The 20,912-nt window shown below is 41.9% G+C and overlaps 1 protein-coding gene across 1 annotated transcript in view; it reads left to right on the forward strand.

Moving 5' to 3' along the window:
- Nucleotides 1-20,912, forward strand: part of LTK (leukocyte receptor tyrosine kinase) — a 93,100-nt gene that overhangs the window by 65,996 nt on the left and 6,192 nt on the right. Inside the window, exons 11-28 of the mRNA XM_058025699.1 lie at nucleotides 176-277; nucleotides 1,879-2,056; nucleotides 2,583-2,733; nucleotides 4,761-4,892; nucleotides 5,428-5,584; nucleotides 6,467-6,649; nucleotides 7,160-7,258; nucleotides 7,767-7,919; nucleotides 8,592-8,702; nucleotides 9,358-9,544; nucleotides 10,220-10,310; nucleotides 11,550-11,614; nucleotides 13,576-13,705; nucleotides 14,930-15,027; nucleotides 17,314-17,406; nucleotides 18,009-18,110; nucleotides 19,967-20,101; nucleotides 20,435-20,525. Coding sequence (XP_057881682.1) covers nucleotides 176-277; nucleotides 1,879-2,056; nucleotides 2,583-2,733; nucleotides 4,761-4,892; nucleotides 5,428-5,584; nucleotides 6,467-6,649; nucleotides 7,160-7,258; nucleotides 7,767-7,919; nucleotides 8,592-8,702; nucleotides 9,358-9,544; nucleotides 10,220-10,310; nucleotides 11,550-11,614; nucleotides 13,576-13,705; nucleotides 14,930-15,027; nucleotides 17,314-17,406; nucleotides 18,009-18,110; nucleotides 19,967-20,101; nucleotides 20,435-20,525 — 2,258 coding nt within the window. The remainder of the gene's footprint in view (nucleotides 1-175; nucleotides 278-1,878; nucleotides 2,057-2,582; nucleotides 2,734-4,760; nucleotides 4,893-5,427; nucleotides 5,585-6,466; nucleotides 6,650-7,159; nucleotides 7,259-7,766; nucleotides 7,920-8,591; nucleotides 8,703-9,357; nucleotides 9,545-10,219; nucleotides 10,311-11,549; nucleotides 11,615-13,575; nucleotides 13,706-14,929; nucleotides 15,028-17,313; nucleotides 17,407-18,008; nucleotides 18,111-19,966; nucleotides 20,102-20,434; nucleotides 20,526-20,912) is intronic.

Raw genomic sequence — 20,912 nt, forward strand, 5'->3', positions numbered from 1 at the left:
GGGCTCAAAAGAGTAATACAAAATTATGATTGTTCAAAACACCTTTCTACCCAAGGTAATATTTACTTATCTTAACCATACAGTTGTATTTAATTAATTCATGTAATCTTTAAATTTTCTATTGCTCTCTTCTACCATCCTCCCACCTCTTTCTCTGTTCTACAAACTATTACAGGAAAACAACTGAATCATTTTGGAGGGAAACGCCAGTACCCGCGTGAGATTAGTATCCTGGATGAACATCCTCTGAACCCCCTGGAAGAGCCCTCCCTCCCAGGTACATGATTCAGTACTGAAAACCTGTCTCTTGGCCATAAAAGGTGGCTCCCTTCCTGTCCCCTGTGTGTGATCTGCCTTCCTGCAGCAGTGAAGCAACTGTATATAATCCAAAGATGCCAAAGATGTGGAGTCTGTGTCAGGTAGTCCCTGTTTGGCTATAGGCAAGCAGTTTGCTGGAGCCCAGCTCACCGGCCCTGAGATGGCAGGTCCTCTTTAAAGAAAAGCAGAATCTCTTAAAGTGAAAACTGCATGAAGTTTGTATGAAGCTGCATGGCTCAGATTTGTAGTGCATGGAAAGGCAGCTTAGGAACAAAAGGCATAGACCTGTACAGAAAGTTGGGAATAGAAAGAGTGCTGAGCACTGAAGCTGAATAAAATGAGTGTAGAAAAGTGGTGTAAAGATGAAAATCCAGAGAGAAGTAAGTAAGGATAAGGAAATACACTGAAGAAAAAAATTGAATGAAAAAGTAGGAGAACAACAGAACGCGGGGGACTAATTTACTGATAGTGGTAGAGATTGCCACTCTTGGAGGACAGATAAGAATTGTGTGGGTGAGAAGAGCTGTCTAAAGGAGAAGGTCAGGAAGTGAGGTTTTCTTGAGGTTGTTTTATCAACCAACAAATACCACTGTGTGACTGTCCCAGCTCCTGAAGGCTGTGTCCACCTGGAATGTGACAATCTGTACTGCTGTCTGTTCCCATTAGCTCAGGGGAGTGCTGTAATGCAGCTGAAACTCATACTGCATTGATCCATCTGCATGTTCACAGGATATTGTCTGTTGGGGATAGTTTTGCTTGCCTTTTCCTTTAAATAAGATTGGAATTTTTCTTTTAAAAGTTTGTAATTTTTACCTCTATTTTAATAATTCATCTCTTAAACAGTTTTTCTTTTGACCCTGGCTTTTGTGCCTAAACTGTATCACACAGTTTTTCAATATATTACTGAAAAGTTTCATTCTTAGGCCTCATCTAATTCAGTGGAGCAGATGGATTTGTTTGGGTCTTAGAAAATGGTTGTGAAATAGAAAACATCCTTATCTGCTGCACCGTTTAGAAACAAAAGAATAATGCTTAATGAGAACCAGGATAGAAATTTCCTGGGGAAGAAGGTAGCAAGATGGTAGCAAGAGGCTGCTCCCTGGCAGCTTCTGCTGCCACAGGCTTCTTGAGCAAGCCTGAGACAAATCTCTTCAGACTTTAACTGTGTTTTGTAAATGGTCACTAGCTGTAATGACAGATGTTTTCAACCCTTGTCTCTGTGTACATGGTTTAGTTCTCATTTGGAAAGTTGAGCATCTTCTTGCTTCAGACTGGCACTGAGAAGAGGAATTTGATCATATCTGTGAGACACTTGGATAAACCCTTTCTTAGAAGTTCAGTCCCTCTTCCCTTTTCATTTCCCCCCTCACACCCTATTGATAAAGTTTATCTTCAGCCCATGACTTATCAAATAGTGTGTAGGAAATAAGGGGAGAGAGGAGAAAATAAACAGCAACCATAAGAAAGCAGTAGTTGTGCTATGACTAGAGGAAAGTAGGTATAATACGAGAAATACAGGCAGGCTCACATCTGAATCAACTCTTGCTATTTTGCTCACAGGGGACACAACTGTTGTTCTGTGGTGGTTCTCAACATGTGGTGCCAGTGGTCCCCATGGGCCAACTCAAGCTCAGTGTGACAGTGCCTACAAGAACAGCAACGTGTCAGTGACTGTGGAGAAGGAGGGCAGGCTCCGGGGAGTGCAAGTCTGGAGAGTGCCAGCCACAAACAGATACAGGTGAGGATCAGTGTGTGCTGGGGGACAGCCACCCCAACTGCTTTCTGTTTGTGGATTTCCAACAAGCACAAGTGTGGGACCACCTGTACTGAGTAGGTGGAGGGGACAGTGAAGAAACAGGAGCGGTAGATATAAGGATAAATATCTGAGCTACTGTGAAGCATGGAAGGGTGAGCAGAGATGTAGAAGAGATCAGAAGAGGAGTAGAGGAGTGAGAGTGGGCATGCAGCCAAGGAGTGCTGCCATAATCTCAGTCCTGTAGCCTTAGACTTCTGGCTGTACCAGCTCATGCTATTTGTTCCTGCAGTCTCTGTTTCCAGTACTCAGGTGAGGGCTGGTCTGTCCTCTTGTGCAGCCTACCTACATGGGACTCAGACAAAGAATAGTCACAAGCTGCTACAGCAGGGGAGCCTGCTCTGGAGAAATGTCTGCTTGGAAGTGAAGGCTGGGAGACGTTGCAGATGGATTTATTTTGGGGATGAGAATTGTGAGAGCTGTTTCTTCATTTATTTACTTTGTCTTGCAGGATTTCTGCCTATGGAGCAGCCGGGGGGAAGGGAGCCAAAAACCACAATAAGCGGTCCCATGGTGTCTTCCTCTCAGCCACCTTCCACCTGGAGAAAGATGAGCTGCTGTACATCTTAGTGGGGCAGCAGGGGGAGGATGCCTGCCCTGGGGTGAGGGCCATGAAGCACATGTGGGCAGAGACCTTGCAGATTCTGAGGGTGGCTTGGGGTTTGGTGATAAAAGATAGAAATCCCAAATCCAGGCAGGAGACAGGAAAGACTCAATAAAAGAAGTTAGAAAGAATCTCAAAACAGATATAAAGAACACTGAAAAGAAAAACAATCCCAAAATGCACAAACAAATATGAAGCCCACAAAAACTTTGCTTTAAGCTCCTGGTGTTTGAAATAAGTTCTTCATCAGCTCTCTTGTGCTTATTTTAAAAAGGAAGCTCATAGGCAAGAGATGTGCTCCATCTCTTGTTTTTCCACAGTCCAGGGTTTTTGCTGTCTGCCAGGATTTTCAGAAAATTTACTGTTACTTATGGAATCATCCAGCAGTGTTGTGGCTGCACTGTGTTACATACTCTCTAGGCTTAGAGACTAAAGCCTGAGTCCAATGCCTACCAAAACCAGTGAGAATCTTCCTACTAACTCCAGAGGCTTATGAACACTTATGTGTGTGTCCTCACAACACTATACCAAATGATCTGAAAGTCCTTCGGTCACTTAGGCTCAAACACGATCTCTTTTCAGCATCAATTTTGATACTGCATTGTTCCAGAGGTGTTGTTAACCCCTGCCCAGGAACAAAGCTGTTTTTTCCTCACAGACTGGTGTGTTTGGGGATGCATATACTATTCCTGTTACTATTTACTTTCCCAAAGGAGATGATATCTTACCCAGATGCTCCAATAGACTCCAAACCCACCCTTTCTTCACTTTATATAATAAAAGAATCATATCTATTTAAATAAAAGATACATTTGTGTATCTGCAGTTCCCTTTTCAGTGCACTCTCTAGTCTTAGGTCATAATCTGAAAAGCTGTCCATTAATCTCTTGCATTTCATCATTTGTTCTCCAAATTGCAAGTCACAACACAGCACTATCTCCCTTTGGCAGGTGCTACTGGAAAAAGTTGCAGTTAATTTTTCCCACTTCCAAAGCCCAACTTTCTTTGGCTTTGAAAATTGTGATGAATCTCTATATTGGGTGACTTATGTTTGTTTTTCTTTCTCTGGAGAAGTTCTGCAGCTCCAAACCTTGATTCTCTCTCCTCAGATTTACCCCAGTTGCTTTCCCCTGGTCTTTATCTCATTGCCATCATTTGTTCTCCTATTTAAATTAAGCAGACAAATTGCTTCACCAACTAAGAAAGGCGGTGCACCATCACTAACAGAATCAAGAAAGAGTTCTCCCTCTGTCAATTTTCAATCAATCTCAGTCTCAGTCTTGGGATGAGATGCAATGGGCAGAAAATTGAACGTGTTCCACCTGAATGTGATGAAGAGCTTCTTTGCTGTGAGGGTGACTGAGAACTGGAACAGGCTTCCCAGAGGGATTATAGAGTCTTCTCCTCTGGAGATGGTCAGAAACCATCTGGACACAATCCTGAGTTACATGCCCCAGAGAAGTCTGCTTGAGCAGGGAGGTTGGGCTGACTAGATGACCTCCAGTGGTCACTTCCAGCCTTCCATTCTGTGATTCTACATGACTGAGAGGACACAGGCAGTAAGACTGGTGCAGGAATAGGAAGCTGGTTCTCCAAATTACTTTTCAAAGATGTATCAATAGATTATTCCCAACTATGTGTGGGTCACCTTTGCTTTATGCATTTATCTCCCTGAGAAATAAACAGTAAATGTGTAAGAAAGTTCTTAGAATTAATCCAGAAGCCAAAATATCTAAATGTTTTGGTTATAAGAAGTTCAAAATATGCAAAATATTAATTATTTAATCAATGTGACATTAACAATGAGTTATTACATTTTTGCAAATCAGAAGTTACAGACAGATCTATCCCTCAGCTGTCAGTCCAAGTAGAAAAAGTCACTTTCTACAAAGATAATCTACATACTGGTTTGTCTATGTCTAATATGCATGACAAGTATTATCACATAATTATACTGAAATACACAGACAAGTCTCAAGAGCTGGACTTTGCTGATATCTGATTCCATTTCTTGTCTCCTTTCAGGGCAATCCTGAAACTCAGAAGATCTGCTTAGGGGAGTCATCTCTCATTGAAGAAGATTACAAAAGAAAAAGGGACCTGAAGGAATGGGCTGGAGGAGGCGGGGGTGGAGGAGGAGCAACCTACATCTTTAGAGTAAGTATTTCCTCTTTGCATCCTGCCTGAGCAGTGTCCAGCAGAGCTACTAGCTCTCACTGTCAGTCATGGCATATGATAAACAGTTCTTTTAAAAAAGATTATGAAAAATGATTCTTTCTCTTCTGCCTTTCTCTCCCTCTCCTCTTTCTGTCTCTCCATGGGTTTTGTCTTTTTAGTTGTTGATCTCTTTTTATATACTTGTTTGTATTTATCACCTTCATTAAGCTAGCTGAACTGGTTCCTCAGTCCTTAACAGCTCAGATATGGGAATTACACCAGGATCCCACTTTAATACTGGCAGCAGTCTTTAAAAAATATGTCACAAAACCTTGACATTCAGTTAAACAGTTACTTTTGTACTCAGGAACATGATGTGAAATATTTTTGTAATGATCCTATGAGACAAGCAGTAGCATTACCCTGGCCTTATGCCAGTCTTCTTTGGGATGCTTTCATCATCTTTGATAAGTTTTATGAGTTGGCATATCAAGGAATGTGAAGTTTTTCTGATATTTGATGGGGGGTTTTCCAGCAGAAGGATGGCATTTTCGAACCTTTGCTCATCGCAGCAGGAGGAGGAGGAAAAGCCTACCTGAAGGCTCAGGACAGCTCCCTGGATGATGTACCCCTGGAGCAATTTGAGAACAGCACTGCAGTACCTGGAGTCAGTGGGAGGACTGGGGCAGCAGGTGAGACACTAAAGCCACACCAGGTCTGAGTCAGGTGGCTGAATACGCCCATTGACCTGTAAGCATGAAGTGAAGGGCTTCTTTTTCAGTCTTTTGGTATTTTTCTATGGCAGTAGTTTTTAGAAATATGCTGCTAGTCTGTAAGGGATATCTTCTTATATGTTGTGTCACCAGATAAAAAGAGAATGCACAGGACAGCTGATGAGTGCTCCAGTAGAAGCCATTCCATAGAAGAGAGGAAGACCCCTCTCTTCTATGAACTGAATTGGGGAAAACGACGTTTGAGGGACGGAGCCTGCTCCTTCACACTGTAACAATGGCCTTTGAAGTGAAGACATTTTCCCCTTACTCCCCTTAAACCCTAACAACAAAATTATATTATGAGAATTATACCAGAAATGGAACCTTATTTATAATTTTGTGATGGCTGTGCCTAGAATCCATTCCTAAGAGATAAAATAAATCTGGTGGTTGTCCATCTCCTGCTGTAGTAGGCTTACAGAGAGGCCAGTAAAGTGAGATATAGAAATCCAATTTATTTTTATTTTCCTGATAAACTCAGCATATTACATGGCTGACTGCCCTAACCAGTTATCCTGAAGGGGAGTGGTAGGCTCCTTATTTTCTTAACACCACAAGAAATTGGTGCTGAGGTGTCAGTTTATTCTGCACATACCACAGGCTGTGCATTAGATTTCCTGTTTGTTATTGCCCATGACAGCAAGGAGCTTGTCTGTATATTCTTTTAAACTTAAAGAAAAGTTTACCTTGAACTAGGCACTTAAGAAATTAATATGGACTCATCTCCCTCTCTCTGCAAAGCATCTCTCCTCGTGCTGCTCTTACCTGTTCTTGTTTTCTTTTCTCACTCTCACACTGAAGGTGGAGGTGGTGGCTGGCAAGATGAGAGTCTGCTTCCTCAGGCTGGGAAGTCCCTTCTGGAAGGTGGAGAAGGAGGTCAAGCTTGTCCCCAAGCACTAGCCAAGCTCCAGTGGACCACCTCTGGTGGTTTTGGTGGAGGAGGAGGAGCTTGTACTTCTGGGGGAGGCGGCGGAGGGTACAGAGGTAAGCCTGCTGGGGTAATAGTCATGGTGATTAATTCTGTGCCCTTCAGAGCCCCTGCAGGTCTCTTAGTGCAGAGGTGCATGACTGCAGGAGGTGAGGCACAGATACTTCAAGTTGAATGGTATGAAACCCACCCTCTCTCCACCATCTCTCCATAACTGGAGAAATCAAGGATAAAAGTGTTCTATGTGATTTAATATTTGGAAGGTGTGATGAATCACCCCTTCACCCATTTCCAAGTTACCCATGGAAAATATTCCATTTCTATTTTCTGTTCAGAACAAATACATTTTTACCTTGCTGAACTGAGAAACCTGCATTAGATGAAGTCACTTGACTAACATTGATACTGGCTGGGTCAAGTGAGGGTTTGACATTATACCATCCAATATCACAGGAAGGTTGCAGAGTGACCCCAGGTGATAATGGGAATGAATGCAACCTTCCAGAGACATCATATTTTTTGCAACATGCAGCACTGATCAGCTAGCCATACTCTTCTCTCCCCAGGGGGACATGCCTCTGATAGTGATGATATCACAGCTGGTGGGCAGGATGGCATCTCTTTTGTGAACCCCATAGGAGAGATCTTCTTGCATCCCTTGGCAGGTACAATATGGTTCTTACTCTCATTTCTTTTCTTCCTCCTTTTTCCTTCTTCCTCTGTATTTCCTCTTTCCTCCTCCTTCTTCTCCTGTCTTTGTTTTTCTGTTCATTTCATTGAAGTTTATTTCATGCTGCAGGTCAGATATTTAGCTGTGGTCATTTCTTTAAGTATTTTCATAGTGCTCTGGGACCTTTTTTCTGTCAATCTCTAAGCCAGGAGAGATACCAGATTCAACCACACATCCTCAGTCCCCGACTTTTTCAGGTCAATTCACTTCAAGGCCTCTCTGTTTGCTCAAGGGACCAAATATCTTCTTCCCTACTGATCCCCATCAGATAGTCCAACACTGTGTGACATGTCCACACAGTGTTGGACTATCTGCTCTCCTGCAGAGAAGGAGAGAAGTTGTAGGTACCTGCTGGGTTTTGTTCTGTTGGCTTTTTTACCTTACTGGAACAAGATAGGAAAAACTGAACTAAGCCCACCTGTTGTGTCTGATTCCTTGTTCAGCCATGGAGAGTCATGGTGAGGTGGAGGTTCAGATCTATCTTAACTGCAGCCACTGCCACTCAGACAACTGCAAGAGGGACCCTGACACCAACCTGCCAGTGTGCCAGTGTGAGATGGGGGCTGTGCTGGCCAACGACAATGTCACCTGCACCGGTAAGTTAAGAAGTTTTAGCCTCACTGGATCATATCTCTATTCTTTGTATCATATCTCCTTCTGGCTTTTTTGATGTTCAGTTCCTGGGTTAGAGCTAGTGGATCCAGTGGACAAGGTGGTGTGAGAAATGTCAGTCAAACATAGGACTGAAAATTCCTGCTGACCTTTGCTTACATGCTGAGCTGCATCTCTGCCACCATCTCCAACATTCACATTTGGATTAGGCGGGAGGTAAAATATCTGTAAGGAGACATGGTGTGAATTTCCTGAATGGGCTCAGTCTATCAGATATTTAAGCATAAATACCTCTCCAGGATAATGTACCACCTACTGCTGAGTTATTTAAGACACAAATTGCTTCCTTCCACAGCAGTTTCCCACTGTGCCTGTCAGCTGATGCCTTGTACTCACAGTTATTTCCTTTCACAGTCTCTTGGAGCTCCAAAAAATCAAGACTGTAGACATTTTCAACTTATGAGTAGTGATGTTACCCATTTATAGAAAACTGAAGAATGGATAAGAAATATGTGGTTTATCAGTTTGTGTTCTATCTTCACAATGATTTAAAAATTATTTAAGTACTTTTTCAACCTTCAGGATTATAGAGGGATTTGCTGTAATTTTTATAAAATGCCCTGACCATGATCTCTGTACTGTTTTCATTCTTCCAGTGCCCCAGGGTCCTATACCAGAGGGACAGCTGTCTCTCCCCCTCCTCTTAGCTGTGGTGTCTGTGATTGTGGTGCTTGGAATGATCCTCACCTGTGGCAGCCTGTCCATCAGTAAGATACACTTACTTCTTATCACCCTTTAACCTGGATTTTCCCAGCTAAATTAGACAAAAGGAGAACACCTGGCCATGTGCCACTGCTTTCAGTACTTGGAGCCAAAGTGTTGTGGTCTCCCAAGGGGATTGGAAGAACAGGGAAAAAGAAGTGATAGGAAACATCACCACCCACAGTTAGACACAAGCGTAGTCCCAAAGGGCAAGGACTGCTCTTCCCCACTAATTGCCACAGAACAATAGAGCTAGGGAAGCCTTCTTAGCAGGTGTTTCTGTAGCAGCCACTGCAACACTAGATGAAATCACAATCTGTAATTAAATATATAATTCATTCAAGGAGATGGTTTGCTTTTTTGGATTTGATGTCAGCAAGATGTCTTGTGGAGCACTCTTCCTCGGCCAATGCACAAAGCAGCATAGGAAACCTAAGTTGTTCCCAGGTGATTAGGTGTTTGCAGGAATAACACTTTTTACATATCCATTACTAAATCACTGAAGACTGTGAAGAAGAGCATGATACAGCAAGCCAGAGACATTTCTGGACCATTTATAATTTTTGGATCGGTGTCATTCTGTTCAGTGTGGCCAGCATTATCTCTTCTGTCCTTTTGTAGATCTTGTTTATGCATTTTTATTCATCTCTCCACCCGCAGTTTATCACCTGAAGAAGCAGCAGCTGGAGGGATCCAGAGCACGACTGCAGAGCCCGGAGTATAAACTGAGCAAAATCCGCACATCTGTCATCATGACCGACTACAACCCCAACTACTGCTTTGCAGGGAAAGCCGCCACTCTGAGCGAGCTGAAGGAGATCCCACGGAAAAACATCTCTCTGCTTCGGTGAGAAAACAAGGCCCACCTCTCTTTCTGACTGCAAAGCATTCAGTCCAAGTCAGCCAAAATACAACAGATGTGATACTAGCTATGTTCTTTAAGATAATTTGATTCCATGAAGTTCTCAAGCAGAAGTGTAAGATTGTGAGTCTCCTGTTCCATGTTCCCACACATAGGTATTTCACCTCTACTGTGATTGTGGTTTTATTGCACTTGCCTCCTGGCAGCAGCTCCCTTTCAAATCTATAGCAGTATGTCTATTTCAGCATTTCCAACCACAAGGAAATTTCCTGTCACAAAGAGATACACGCTAAGTTGCTCTTCATAGTCCAGATGATACTCATCAAAGTTATATAAGCTTTAGAAGGAACAATTCGATCATTCTTATGTCTTATACAATCTCTTGAAGACATCAGTCTGCAGCCACCTTATTCCATTGCTCTCCATTTTTCTTGTCTTTCTTTTGCCACAGTTGGTGATAGATCCTAGGATTGACCAGGTCTATTTTTTGTTCAGAACCATCAAGGTTCCAACCTCCCTTTTTTAATGATAGTGACAGAAAATATTGATAAGCCATTTTCAGAAGTTTTGAGTTGTATTGGACTGGATGAAAAGAAGAGCTTGGCCAGCTCTTGGATCCAAGGACATATAACATCTGTTACCCCTCTTCTTTTCTTGCAGGGCACTAGGACATGGTGCATTTGGTGAGGTTTATGAGGGAACTGTGGTAGGCATTGCAGGGGACCCCAACCCTCTACAAGTGGCTATCAAGGTCAGTACCCACAAATTTCTTCTACAGCAATAATTACCCATAAGAGCCATGTTATCCCTATTCCAGCTGGAAATGCATGTGTATCACATGTATAATGACATATGCATATGTGTGATGCAGGCTTGGACACATTGCTGCATCCAGACATTATCAGCTTTGATGAGTGCTTTCTCACAGGTTTTTCCACACGATGTATTTAAAAATCTGTGTTGTTTCTCAATTACTTCCCTTTATATTGAGAGTAGTGCTTTTCTACTGTATGTGAAATTTTCAGGTAGTTTTTTGATATTGCACAGTGTTAAGGATGCTGTTGTGAATACATATTGTGATTTCACAATAATTTCTCTGTCATTAATGGCAAGAGACAATAGGCTGGTTTTCTCAGAAATGACTGCTGTTGCATCAGGATTTGTCAATTACTCAGCCCTGAAGTTAACGATGCTCATATTCTGCTTCTGTTATTTTATAAGCCTGTGACTCAGAGAAACAAATCTACTTCTATGAGTTCAGCTCAAGTACATAGCCTTCATTAATTAAAGAAAGTTCTACTATTATTCATCCTGGCTTTCATGTCATGAACTTCCCTGTGTCACTGTACAAATGTGGGTGAAAATCCAGGACACTAATAAGCAGTTGGAACTGCCCAACCCAGTTTCACTATTCAGACTGGAAGAAGCACCAGAGCACAGTGGTAAGCAGAAGGAGATCAGCATGTCATTCATTTGTGGTAATCCAGTTCATCTGTATCAGCAGAAGATGTCCAAATCTGCTGGCAGGAAAGAAAGCTACAGGGGCATGTGACACAAGAATTTAAATCAAGTGGCTGTGTGTGTCATATGGCATGCAAGCATGTGCTGCAATGTGGACACAAGGAAAAGGGAGAATAAATAACAGCTTGTCATTTAAAAAACCTTCCTAGGTCTGTATGTTCCCATCTGATATTTTTCTTGATGTGTACCTGAAGATATTTTTGCTCCAGAATTGTGCATAGAGTTCAATTCACACACACAAAAAGTTTTCGAGTAGGTCATTGTTTCCTATTCTGACTTTAACTAGCAAATGGGTCACATACAGTGCAATAAACTCAGCACTGAAAGGATGAGCCCCTGCTCTTAGGAGCCTGAGGTGATTTATATGTTACATGCTCATTCTTTTATTTTGTTTTTTTTCCCTTTTATCTCTGGTGGTCACACAAATGTTCTCAATTCTTTGGTGGAATGGCCCTCACTGCCTCAATAGACCTTGCCAGAAGTCTGCTCTGAGCAGGATGAGATGGATTTCCTGATGGAAGCATTGATTATCAGGTATAGTTTAAGGGGCTTTTTTACTGATAGTGGGCAGGGGGAAAAAGAGTAATGTAGGTAATCATAGAATCCTTTATTCCCTTGCCTGTGTTCAGAAAATAATTTCAGTCTTATTTTTCACCAGATGGCATTTTAGTAGCATATAAGGTACTACTTGTTTATCTCAACAAGATAACTGAGGTTCTTTTGTTGCCTGTTTCTGGTGCTTTAATGCCAGTAGGCAACTTGGCTGCACACAGCAGAGGGATGGAGAAGAGAATCAGAAGGACAAGAAAGCTCATGGATGAGATAAAAACAGTTTAATAGGTAAAGCAAAATCTGTGTGAGCAAGCCAAGCAGCGCTGAAGAATTCCTTCCCTATTTCCCGTGAGCAGGCATGTGTTCAGCCATCCCAGAAAAGCAGGACTCCATCATGCACAGCAGCTACTTGGGAAGACAAATGCCAAGCTCTGATTGACCCTTTCCCCTCCTCCTCCTTGCCTCAGCTTTTATAGCTGAGCATGACACCATCCAGTATGGGATGTCCCTCAGGTCAGTTGGAGGCAGCTGTCCTGGCTGTGTCCTCTCACAACCTCTTGTCCTCACAGCCTTCTCACTGTGGGGGAGTTGTGTGTGTGGGGAAAACCTTAATGCTGTGTAAGCACTGCTCAGCAGCAGCTAAAATATCAATCTGTTATCAGCACTGTTTTGAGCACAAATACAAAATGTAGCACCATATGAGCTACTGTGAGGAAAATTAACTCTATCCCACACAAAAATCATTACAATTTAACAAAAACTTTGGTTGATTGGTTCTGCTGATCCTGTTCAAAGGAGTAAGAAAGTGCAACATTTTTGTACAAACATATTCTGCATTTGATTTGATGTATTTGCAAGCTTGACAGAACCTTTATAAGGTCCTATGTGCATGACCCTCTGACAGTGACATATAAGATCTCTAAAATCTTCTTGGAAAATATAACAGACAGCCATTCCTCTTATCACCTGTACTTTAGGTATTCCAGCCTTAGAATTTACTTCATTAACAGAAATCCATAATCTGAAAACAATGGTAGGATCATGGATGACTTTAAAATAGTAGCATAGTCAAGGTTAATTGTAAGTACTTGGAATTTATAGATTTTGAATTTGTGCAATGTGAAGTTCCTCTTCTCATTGTCTGGCCCAGCTTATAATTAGATGCTGGTTTTCTGCTATTAAAGCATGAATCTCATGACATAGTGCCACTCCCCACAGTCTGAAAGAAATGTGGTAGCTGAATAGGAGGTAACACTGATGTATATTTTTTTAAAGAGCAATTTTAATCAATTAAGGAGTGCCTTGATTCACTTAGTAGCACGACCAACTTCCTCTCTATTTTTAGTTCCTTTATTATCCAGGTAACCATTTTCTAAGGGAAGATGCTGCTGTCTAATGACTGAGTCTTACTGTGCTTTGTGACAAGCTCAGCTTCCTTTTATAAAAAGCAGAATCACAAAAGCAGCTGCTGCAGTAGGTATTAGCTGAGTCCCTCTGGCAGACTAAACACTGAGTCCCTAGTCCCAAACTAGACAGCACTATGTCTAAAATAACCAACACTGAATTTAAATTCCTTCTAGCCAGGACTTTGTATCACAAATGCCAATGAAATTTGCATGCTTAACTTTCTTATCCCTCTCGTGTCACTCTCATCTTTCAGTGTGTTCATTAAATTCTTTCTTCACAGACAGAAGACTCTGCTTTGCTTTTAGCTTTTCATACCTTCTGTTGAAGACTTTTCATGGGCAAAGCCAGGCATAACCCTGTTCTTGGGGCTGTCATAACCAGAGACACATTTTGATATGGCTGAAGATTTTTTGTAACCGCATCAGGATTTGCTTCAGTCCAGATTGTCAAATATCAAGTCAGAATGAGAATGGATGGATGTTAGCCAGGTACTAATGCTGTGTTTCTCTTCCATGTGCTGTGACCTTGGCTTCCAGTAAGTTCAATCACCAAAATATTGTGCAGTGCATCGGTGTCAGCCTACAGACACTGCCTCGCTTCATTCTGCTGGAGCTCATGGCTGGAGGAGACATGAAGAGCTTCCTTCGGCAGAACCGACCCAGGATGGTGAGAGCTTCCATGTGAGGCTGTGGTTGATTTTAGTATGACTGCTTTTACATTTTTATCAGCTGGATAAAGGCACTGAAGCTGAGCTAGGCTGTGTGTGTGTGTCCCAGCTCCCACAGACTTCTGGATACTTGTGTTGGTTTGCTTGATGCAAGCAGGTGTCAGTGAGACAAAAACCAAGCAGGGCAAGAAACTCCAATAATTGAGGAGGTAAAATCCTGTCCTGCCATTGTAGACTTCACTGACAATTAGACTATAAATAATTGGTCTTCTTTTTTTCAATACCTGCTTTGTTTTCCATGTGCTGTGATGGCACGTGAGGAGCTGAAGTTATAATCAGAATTCATAGCACTAAGTCCTCAGCAGGTGTGCGTCGGCACCATATGGAGAAGTACAAATTTATACCAGTTGAAGAGCTGAGCCTAATTTATTTGATATATCTCAGACTTTGATTAGCAGTGTAGTAATTTGTCTTCACCCTTCCTGAGAGCAATAAAGAAGTTCCTAAAGAAAAAATGACAAAAATTTCCCTATGGAGAATGATGTAAAGGGGGTGAAAATAAGCAGGGCTCCTGGAAAAAGTTTTCTTTATTGTTTTTAGGGAAGTGTAGATGGTGAAGGGTTAGTACCAGTCCTGGAGTCCTGTAGTAAAGCATTCCTTTTTTGCATACTGCTCCTGAGGGTAATCACTGTTCTTCTACCAGGTACAGATAAGCTGATGAATGCTGATGTTGGTGTAAAGATGTGCACTTGTGCATTTTTGCTCTCTCTCACTCTCTCTTGTTCATGCACTAAATTCTGTTGATAATTTATTGACTCACTCTTTAAAAGTGGGTGCTTTTATATTCTCTTCTGTCTCACCTTTTAAACCTGCTTGTCTATTGACTTCACACAACACAGCAGGGAGTAGTTCTCTCCCAGCCCCTTTAACTGGCTATTCACACCAGGCCATAAGTCTCTTGCCAGATTGCACCCATGTATGGTGCTCAAGAGAGGCGAAATCTCCGGAAAGTTTTTGGGATTAAACAAGAGTTTACTCATTTTCTAATTCTTTGCTTTGACCTACTTTATGTTCCTCTTTGCTCCTGACTCATTTAACCCTTCCCCCATGCTGTATGTATATCTCTCCCTTTCCCTTCTTCTGTCCTTCTCTGATTATACCCTGCCTGAATGACATTCTTCTACTTCACTCTCCTCCCCTTACCATTTCGTGTCCTTTTCCAGAATCAGCCATCCACACTAACAATGCAGGACCTGCTGAATATAGCCAGGGATATTGCCTGTGGCTGTAAATATCTGGAAGAGAATCATTTCATCCACAGGTGAGGAGAAACAATCTCTTCTTATCTGTCTCAAGGTGCATCAGGCTCATACACTTTCTATTGGCAGTGGATTAGACAGGACTAATCTCCACAGGGGAGACAGATTATTTCCTCTGCCACTGCAGGCTTGTGCTTAGATGACCAAGTGGATCTCCCTGGGTTTTTTTAGGAGTTAGGCTCTGCTCTGCTCTTTGCAGTCCTGAAGGGAGGGCAGTGGTCTGTTCCAAGTGAGAGGGCTTAAGTACTAGTTTTTGAGTGTCTGCAACGTAGAGACGGTTGAAATTAGCCCTGTAGTCCACTAGATGGTAGTGTCACTCAGTGTTGGCTGAGAAGACAATAAGCTATTTCTTTCCTTTATCGTCTCCCTATCTTGACTTAAATGCTTTCCCTATCCCACCAGCACAGGACAGTCCATAATATTTGAGGCAAAGGCTAGAGAAGGGTAGAGCAAGGATGACAGGAGATAAAAACACATCTCAGGCTTTCTTCCCAGCTCAGTGTCTGACCTGCTGGCATGGTTTTAGTAAGCCCATATTTGTTTCTTCAAATTCCTTTTTCCTCATTTGTTGGGCAAAAAATGTTGATATAGCATGCTTCAAATAAGACAAAATTATTATAGAAGGGATAAAGGTTATAGTTACCCTTTTAAAAATTCTGGTTGGGTATTGAAATCCTTCATTTTTTATTTAGAATCATTTCAGCTCATAATGTTCCCAGGCATAGTGGGCAACTGGCTTCCTTACTGTGAATTGCATGCTGTGTTCAGTGCTTGTGTGTAAAGGAGAGGAGAGCCCTTGCACACCAGAGGGTCACAGAGGCTCTAACCAAACCAAGGTGCAGCCCGGAGATGTGCAGGCAGGCAATTGGGCTCACCCACATGTGCAGCACATGTGGGGCTGCACAGCACAGAGCTAGGAAACACTGGGCAGGGGCTGGAGAAATCCAGGGAAACAATGGCAAGCAGCCATTGGAGCAAAAAGCCAGGAGGTTGAGATATGGAAATATGTTATAGGGCTTTATGATTAGAACATCTGAAACAGATTTCTACTGTTTATATTGCAACAATAAGGAAGTTCTTGTGGAAAAGGGTTAGAGATTTCTGTTGTTAAAAAAGAGCAGTAAGAATGTGCGAAAGGTTGTGGCTCTTAGATCTCTTGGATCAGTATTCTAATTGGAAACCTCTGAGTTAATCACTACAGCATTCTATTTTAGAATCCTTACTGTAATAGTAGCAGCAGTGTGTGACTTTAAAAAAACAAACCTCTGAGTCAATCTTTGCGCTGTTAGATCTCTAATATAAGCAACCTGGGAATGGCTTCATTTTGTCTTAGCCAACAATCCCATAAATCTGAACACAAGGAATTTCCCTCAGGTTTTGTATTAGTATTTGTTAGTGATGTCAGCATTGCTTAGAGTGGGTTGGGAAATGAAGAAGGCTTTCATTACAGGTATTAGGAATCCTAGGGGTAGTGTAGTGGGGTTGTAGAGAGGCTTCTACAGGGCAGGGATTGTCATCTAGGAGTCACAGATGATAATAGAAGAGAAAGTTGAACCTGACTTCCAAATCCTCAGAGATTTTTCAAGGCTGGCAATGGAAATAAACATATGAGTTTTCAAGGAGCTTATTTTTCTTGGCAGTTAACAGGACCCCCACAGTGCTATGATTCTAATTACCTTCTTTTCAGAATGCATATTTAAAATGAACAGTAATATTTTAGCCTTGGCCATGAAGGAATCACTTCCATTTCTCACAAGCTAAACTTGCACTCAGCTAACAGCTGCTTCCACGTGGAGCTTTGACTGATTCCATGGGAGATATCCAGAAGTAACAAAGCAACAGATTACCAAATCTGGTTCTACATAACTTTTCAAGCAGTTTGCTAAGACTGTCTAATAGCATCACATCTTTAACTGATGAGGACGCTGCTGAGATGTCACTCTTTAAAAAAAATAGAGCAAGAAAGAAATCTGTCATAATGTGGTTGAAGCAAAAGAGGTTAGGTCTGTTCCTCTTCTGATACAGACGCTGTTTTCTGCCTTAGTGAAAAAGGTGTGAATGGGGAAAGCTTGGCAGATGCTGGGTAGAAGATATAATTCAAATACAGTTTAAGAATTGTGGTTAACAAAAATGATAATGTAACTGGAATTCTTTCATATTTTAACAGGGCTCTTCACATTTGTTTAAAGATTACTCAAGTAAGATTTGCAAGACTGGGTCTAATACTTTTTTTATTCCTTGAACTACTTAAGAATTTAGAATTATTATTAATTTTAATTTTTTTTCAGAGATATAGCTGCAAGGAATTGCCTTTTGACCTGTACTGGAGCAGGACGAATAGCCAAAATTGGTGACTTTGGAATGGCCAGGGATATTTACAGGTAAGTGAAGGGCAATTTCAGTTCTGTGAGTAACTCAGTAATCTGTATAATTTTGACAGGTTTGAATTATGTCATGATACGTGAAGCAGTGGATTCATCCATTAGAGGTCTGATTTTGATGAGCAGCTAACTAAAACTTGTGTTAACAGACTCTAAATTAACAGATCTACGCTTACGAACCAATCCACTTCAACTGTGGTCCCAGGAAACTACAAACACTTGTGGACACTAAACCAAGCATAGGAAAATTTACTAGGCATTTGATCATAAACAATCTTAAATTAAAATTAAAAACCCCCAGCAACCATACTTATCACTTCATGATGTCAAGAAGACTTGCTGCACCAACACCCTGCACAAAGCCTTGGCAAGTTTGATGCCTTCAGCTGTGCACAAGAACATCCTCTGTTTCCATCTCAGTTGCAAAGAGGATATAAAATCCTGCTTCAATGCACTGTTGTGTTGATGACTTTTCCTTTTTCTCACTTGGCCCCCACTGTTACTTGCAATCCCCAGCTGCTGTTACTGTGGTGATAAGATCTTTTCTGTATCGAAGCCCGTTCAGGCTGTGTGACATTCTCTGTGTGTTTCATCTTTCCCAGAGCAAGTTACTACCGCAAGGGAGGAAGAGCCATGCTTCCTGTCAAGTGGATGCCACCAGAAGCTTTTCTGGAGGGCATTTTCACCTCCAAGACTGATACCTGGTAATAAATGTCTTTTAATCACTTCTGCTACTCACTGAAAAGCATCAAGAAATGTACTGCTCAAGGAACAAAAGTGTGCTCAGCAGTAACCCTAAAGTCAGAATTTCCCAGAAAAAGATGAGAAGTCTTCCCATTGCATTCAGTCGAAGTATGGCTAAAGAATCCAGAATAAGAATTTAAATGTTGCATGCAAATAGAGGTCATAAAAATTTGCTGTTCATGAAAGTAGGATATTACAAAAAGCCAATCAAGAAGTAAAAGGAAAAAGCAGATTAGATTCTCAGGAAGTCTCAGTTAAAAATCCAGATAAATATCATCAAATGCTTCCGTCAGCCTTCAGAAACTTCCAGTTTCCATCAGTGACAGGGTCTTCTTATATCTCTTGTAAATTACTCTCTCTGTACCACCCAGGATTACTTTTTTGTATATTTTTTTTCTTGTTGCCTATAAAATGACAGCAGGTTTAATCAGAAGTCCTTGCTGGTTGCTGAGGAAACAATATTTATATACTGATTTCTCATGCGACTTGATCTTTCTTTAAAATAAGCACCCCCTCAACAGTAGCACATTCATGCGCAGGTGCTGGGGTATGGAAGCTTTCCAGTTGCTTAAGAACACTTCTTCCTCTGTACAGCAGATCCTTCAATATGCTGTACTGAGGCATTCCCTCAGATGCCACACTGACCCAGTTTCCTGAAGTTGTTAGCGATGCCGGAAGACAAGGATTGCTTATCAGCGCCTAGTTGTGAGCAGCCAGCACTAAATATTTTGAAGGAAAGTGCTACAGTTCCTGTAATAGGCTATTATAAGTAACATGCATATACTGGAAATTTGACCTTTGTAGCAAAAAGTGACTGAAAATTCTGACCTTACTGAAGTCCTGGCAGAACTCTCTTGACTTCAATGAGACTAAGTCATACATAATTCCTAGTGACACTGGCTATCTGACCTGCGGATGTAAAAAACGCACAGCCATATCAGAAATGCTGCTGCCTTTCAGTTTCACTGGATGTCTCTCCCTTGATTTTATACTTGAGCACCTTGTTCTGAAACAGTGATTTAGGAAACATTTGAAGGTCCCTGTCTGACCATCTAGGAGCCATTCTAGAAGTCACATTTGCATCTCTTGAGCTGAGTAGAGGCTCCTTCACAGCTACACCCCCGACACTCACAGTCAGACCAGGTTTCCTTACCAGCTCGGCCCCAGGCTTCCCATAGCAGGGCCCCAGAGGTCAGGATACTTAAAATAATTTAATCAAGACGCAGTAACAAAAGAACGACTTGAGCTCCTTCCTCTGAGGAGGGGCCCCCCCAAAGAAAGGAAGTCCTGGGCTTTTATACCCTCACTCACTCTCTAAATGTGCCAAAGTCTGGAGTCATTGGCTCCTGCTGTGTCTCTGAGTGTCTGGTCACCTGGCAATGCCACAGATCCTCACCTCTTGTTTTGCATAGGGTAGGTGCCAGGTCACAGCCTCCTGCCTTGGGCTTCTACCACCCAGAGCTCAACCTGCAGGCAAATTACCAGCACCAAATGTATTCCTCAATACAAAAATCTCCAGTTTTCCCAACTAAGGCAAGAAATATCCATGCCAGATCTAACAGTTCTTTTTAGTTAGACCACAGAAGTTTATTTGAAACCTCTGCAAAACTTGTTTTGGAGCTTGAGCAAAGGTTTTGATTGATTGGGGTGTCTTCTTATGTAAACATTGACTCATTATCACACTAATTGCATATTACTGTAATTGGATTGCAGCTTTGAAAGGTCATTGCTGTGGTGCTGCCTACATAGCTACAAGCTAGGTTTTGTGGAGCATAGATGAAATCTGACTGGTATTTTTGGCTGGTTTCTGACACAGGTCCTTTGGAGTGCTGCTTTGGGAGATTTTCTCTCTAGGCTACATGCCCTACCCTTGCAAAACCAATCAGGAAGTGCTGGAATTTGTCACCAGTGGAGGAAGAATGGATCCACCAAAAAACTGTCCAGGGCCAGTGTAAGTATTTCCTTACTCTCACAAGCCAAGGTGTAGTACATGTCAAAAATGTGGACAAAGACACCTCTACTCAGGGAATAGTGATTGCCCTCTGTGTGAGGTGGGTATTGCTAAATATGTCTTGAGCTACTGCCTCTTGTATACAGGTTAGAGCAATACAGGATTTGCTTTAAATAGCAGCTCCCCAGTCAGGCAGGATCCAGGGATATAGAAATGATAGATCCACTTTTACACTTCTCCTTTGAGCCATATACCAAGTCTGATCCCTTGGACCCTTGACCACTTTATTCTGAATAATCTTGAATAATCTTTTTTTTTTTTTTTAACTTTAAGGTACCGGATCATGACACAATGCTGGCAACACAGTCCAGAGTATCGGCCAAACTTCTCAACCATCCTGGAAAGGATCAAGTATTGCACCCAGGTACTGGTCTTTGGTATCCAGGTGGATGATAATCCTTTGAATGTCAGCTATTCAAAGACATTAGCTTTAGACCCTAAGGCAAGTGAAAGGTCCTCGCAGACTGACATAATTACATTACATAATTACAATGTGGTGCTGTTGGCTCTTTTCCAGTGTTCATCCTCACTCTGGCATCTTCCACCCAGCCACAATGAGCATATACTGTGCAAATGGATGCTTTTAGCTCTCAGCTTGTTCAATTGCAAAACGTCCTTCATTTTATGATGGAAAGGTATTTAGATCTCTCTCAAGGTCCATATTCTGACCTTGCCTAATATTGCTCAAAAGCCACAGCTGAATAGTTATGGAGTGGAGAGGGGGAATGAAATGGCACAGTGAGTTCACTAT

Source organism: Melospiza georgiana, chromosome 6 (genome assembly GCF_028018845.1).
Source record: "Melospiza georgiana isolate bMelGeo1 chromosome 6, bMelGeo1.pri, whole genome shotgun sequence".
Classification (NCBI taxonomy): Eukaryota; Metazoa; Chordata; class Aves; order Passeriformes; family Passerellidae; genus Melospiza; species Melospiza georgiana.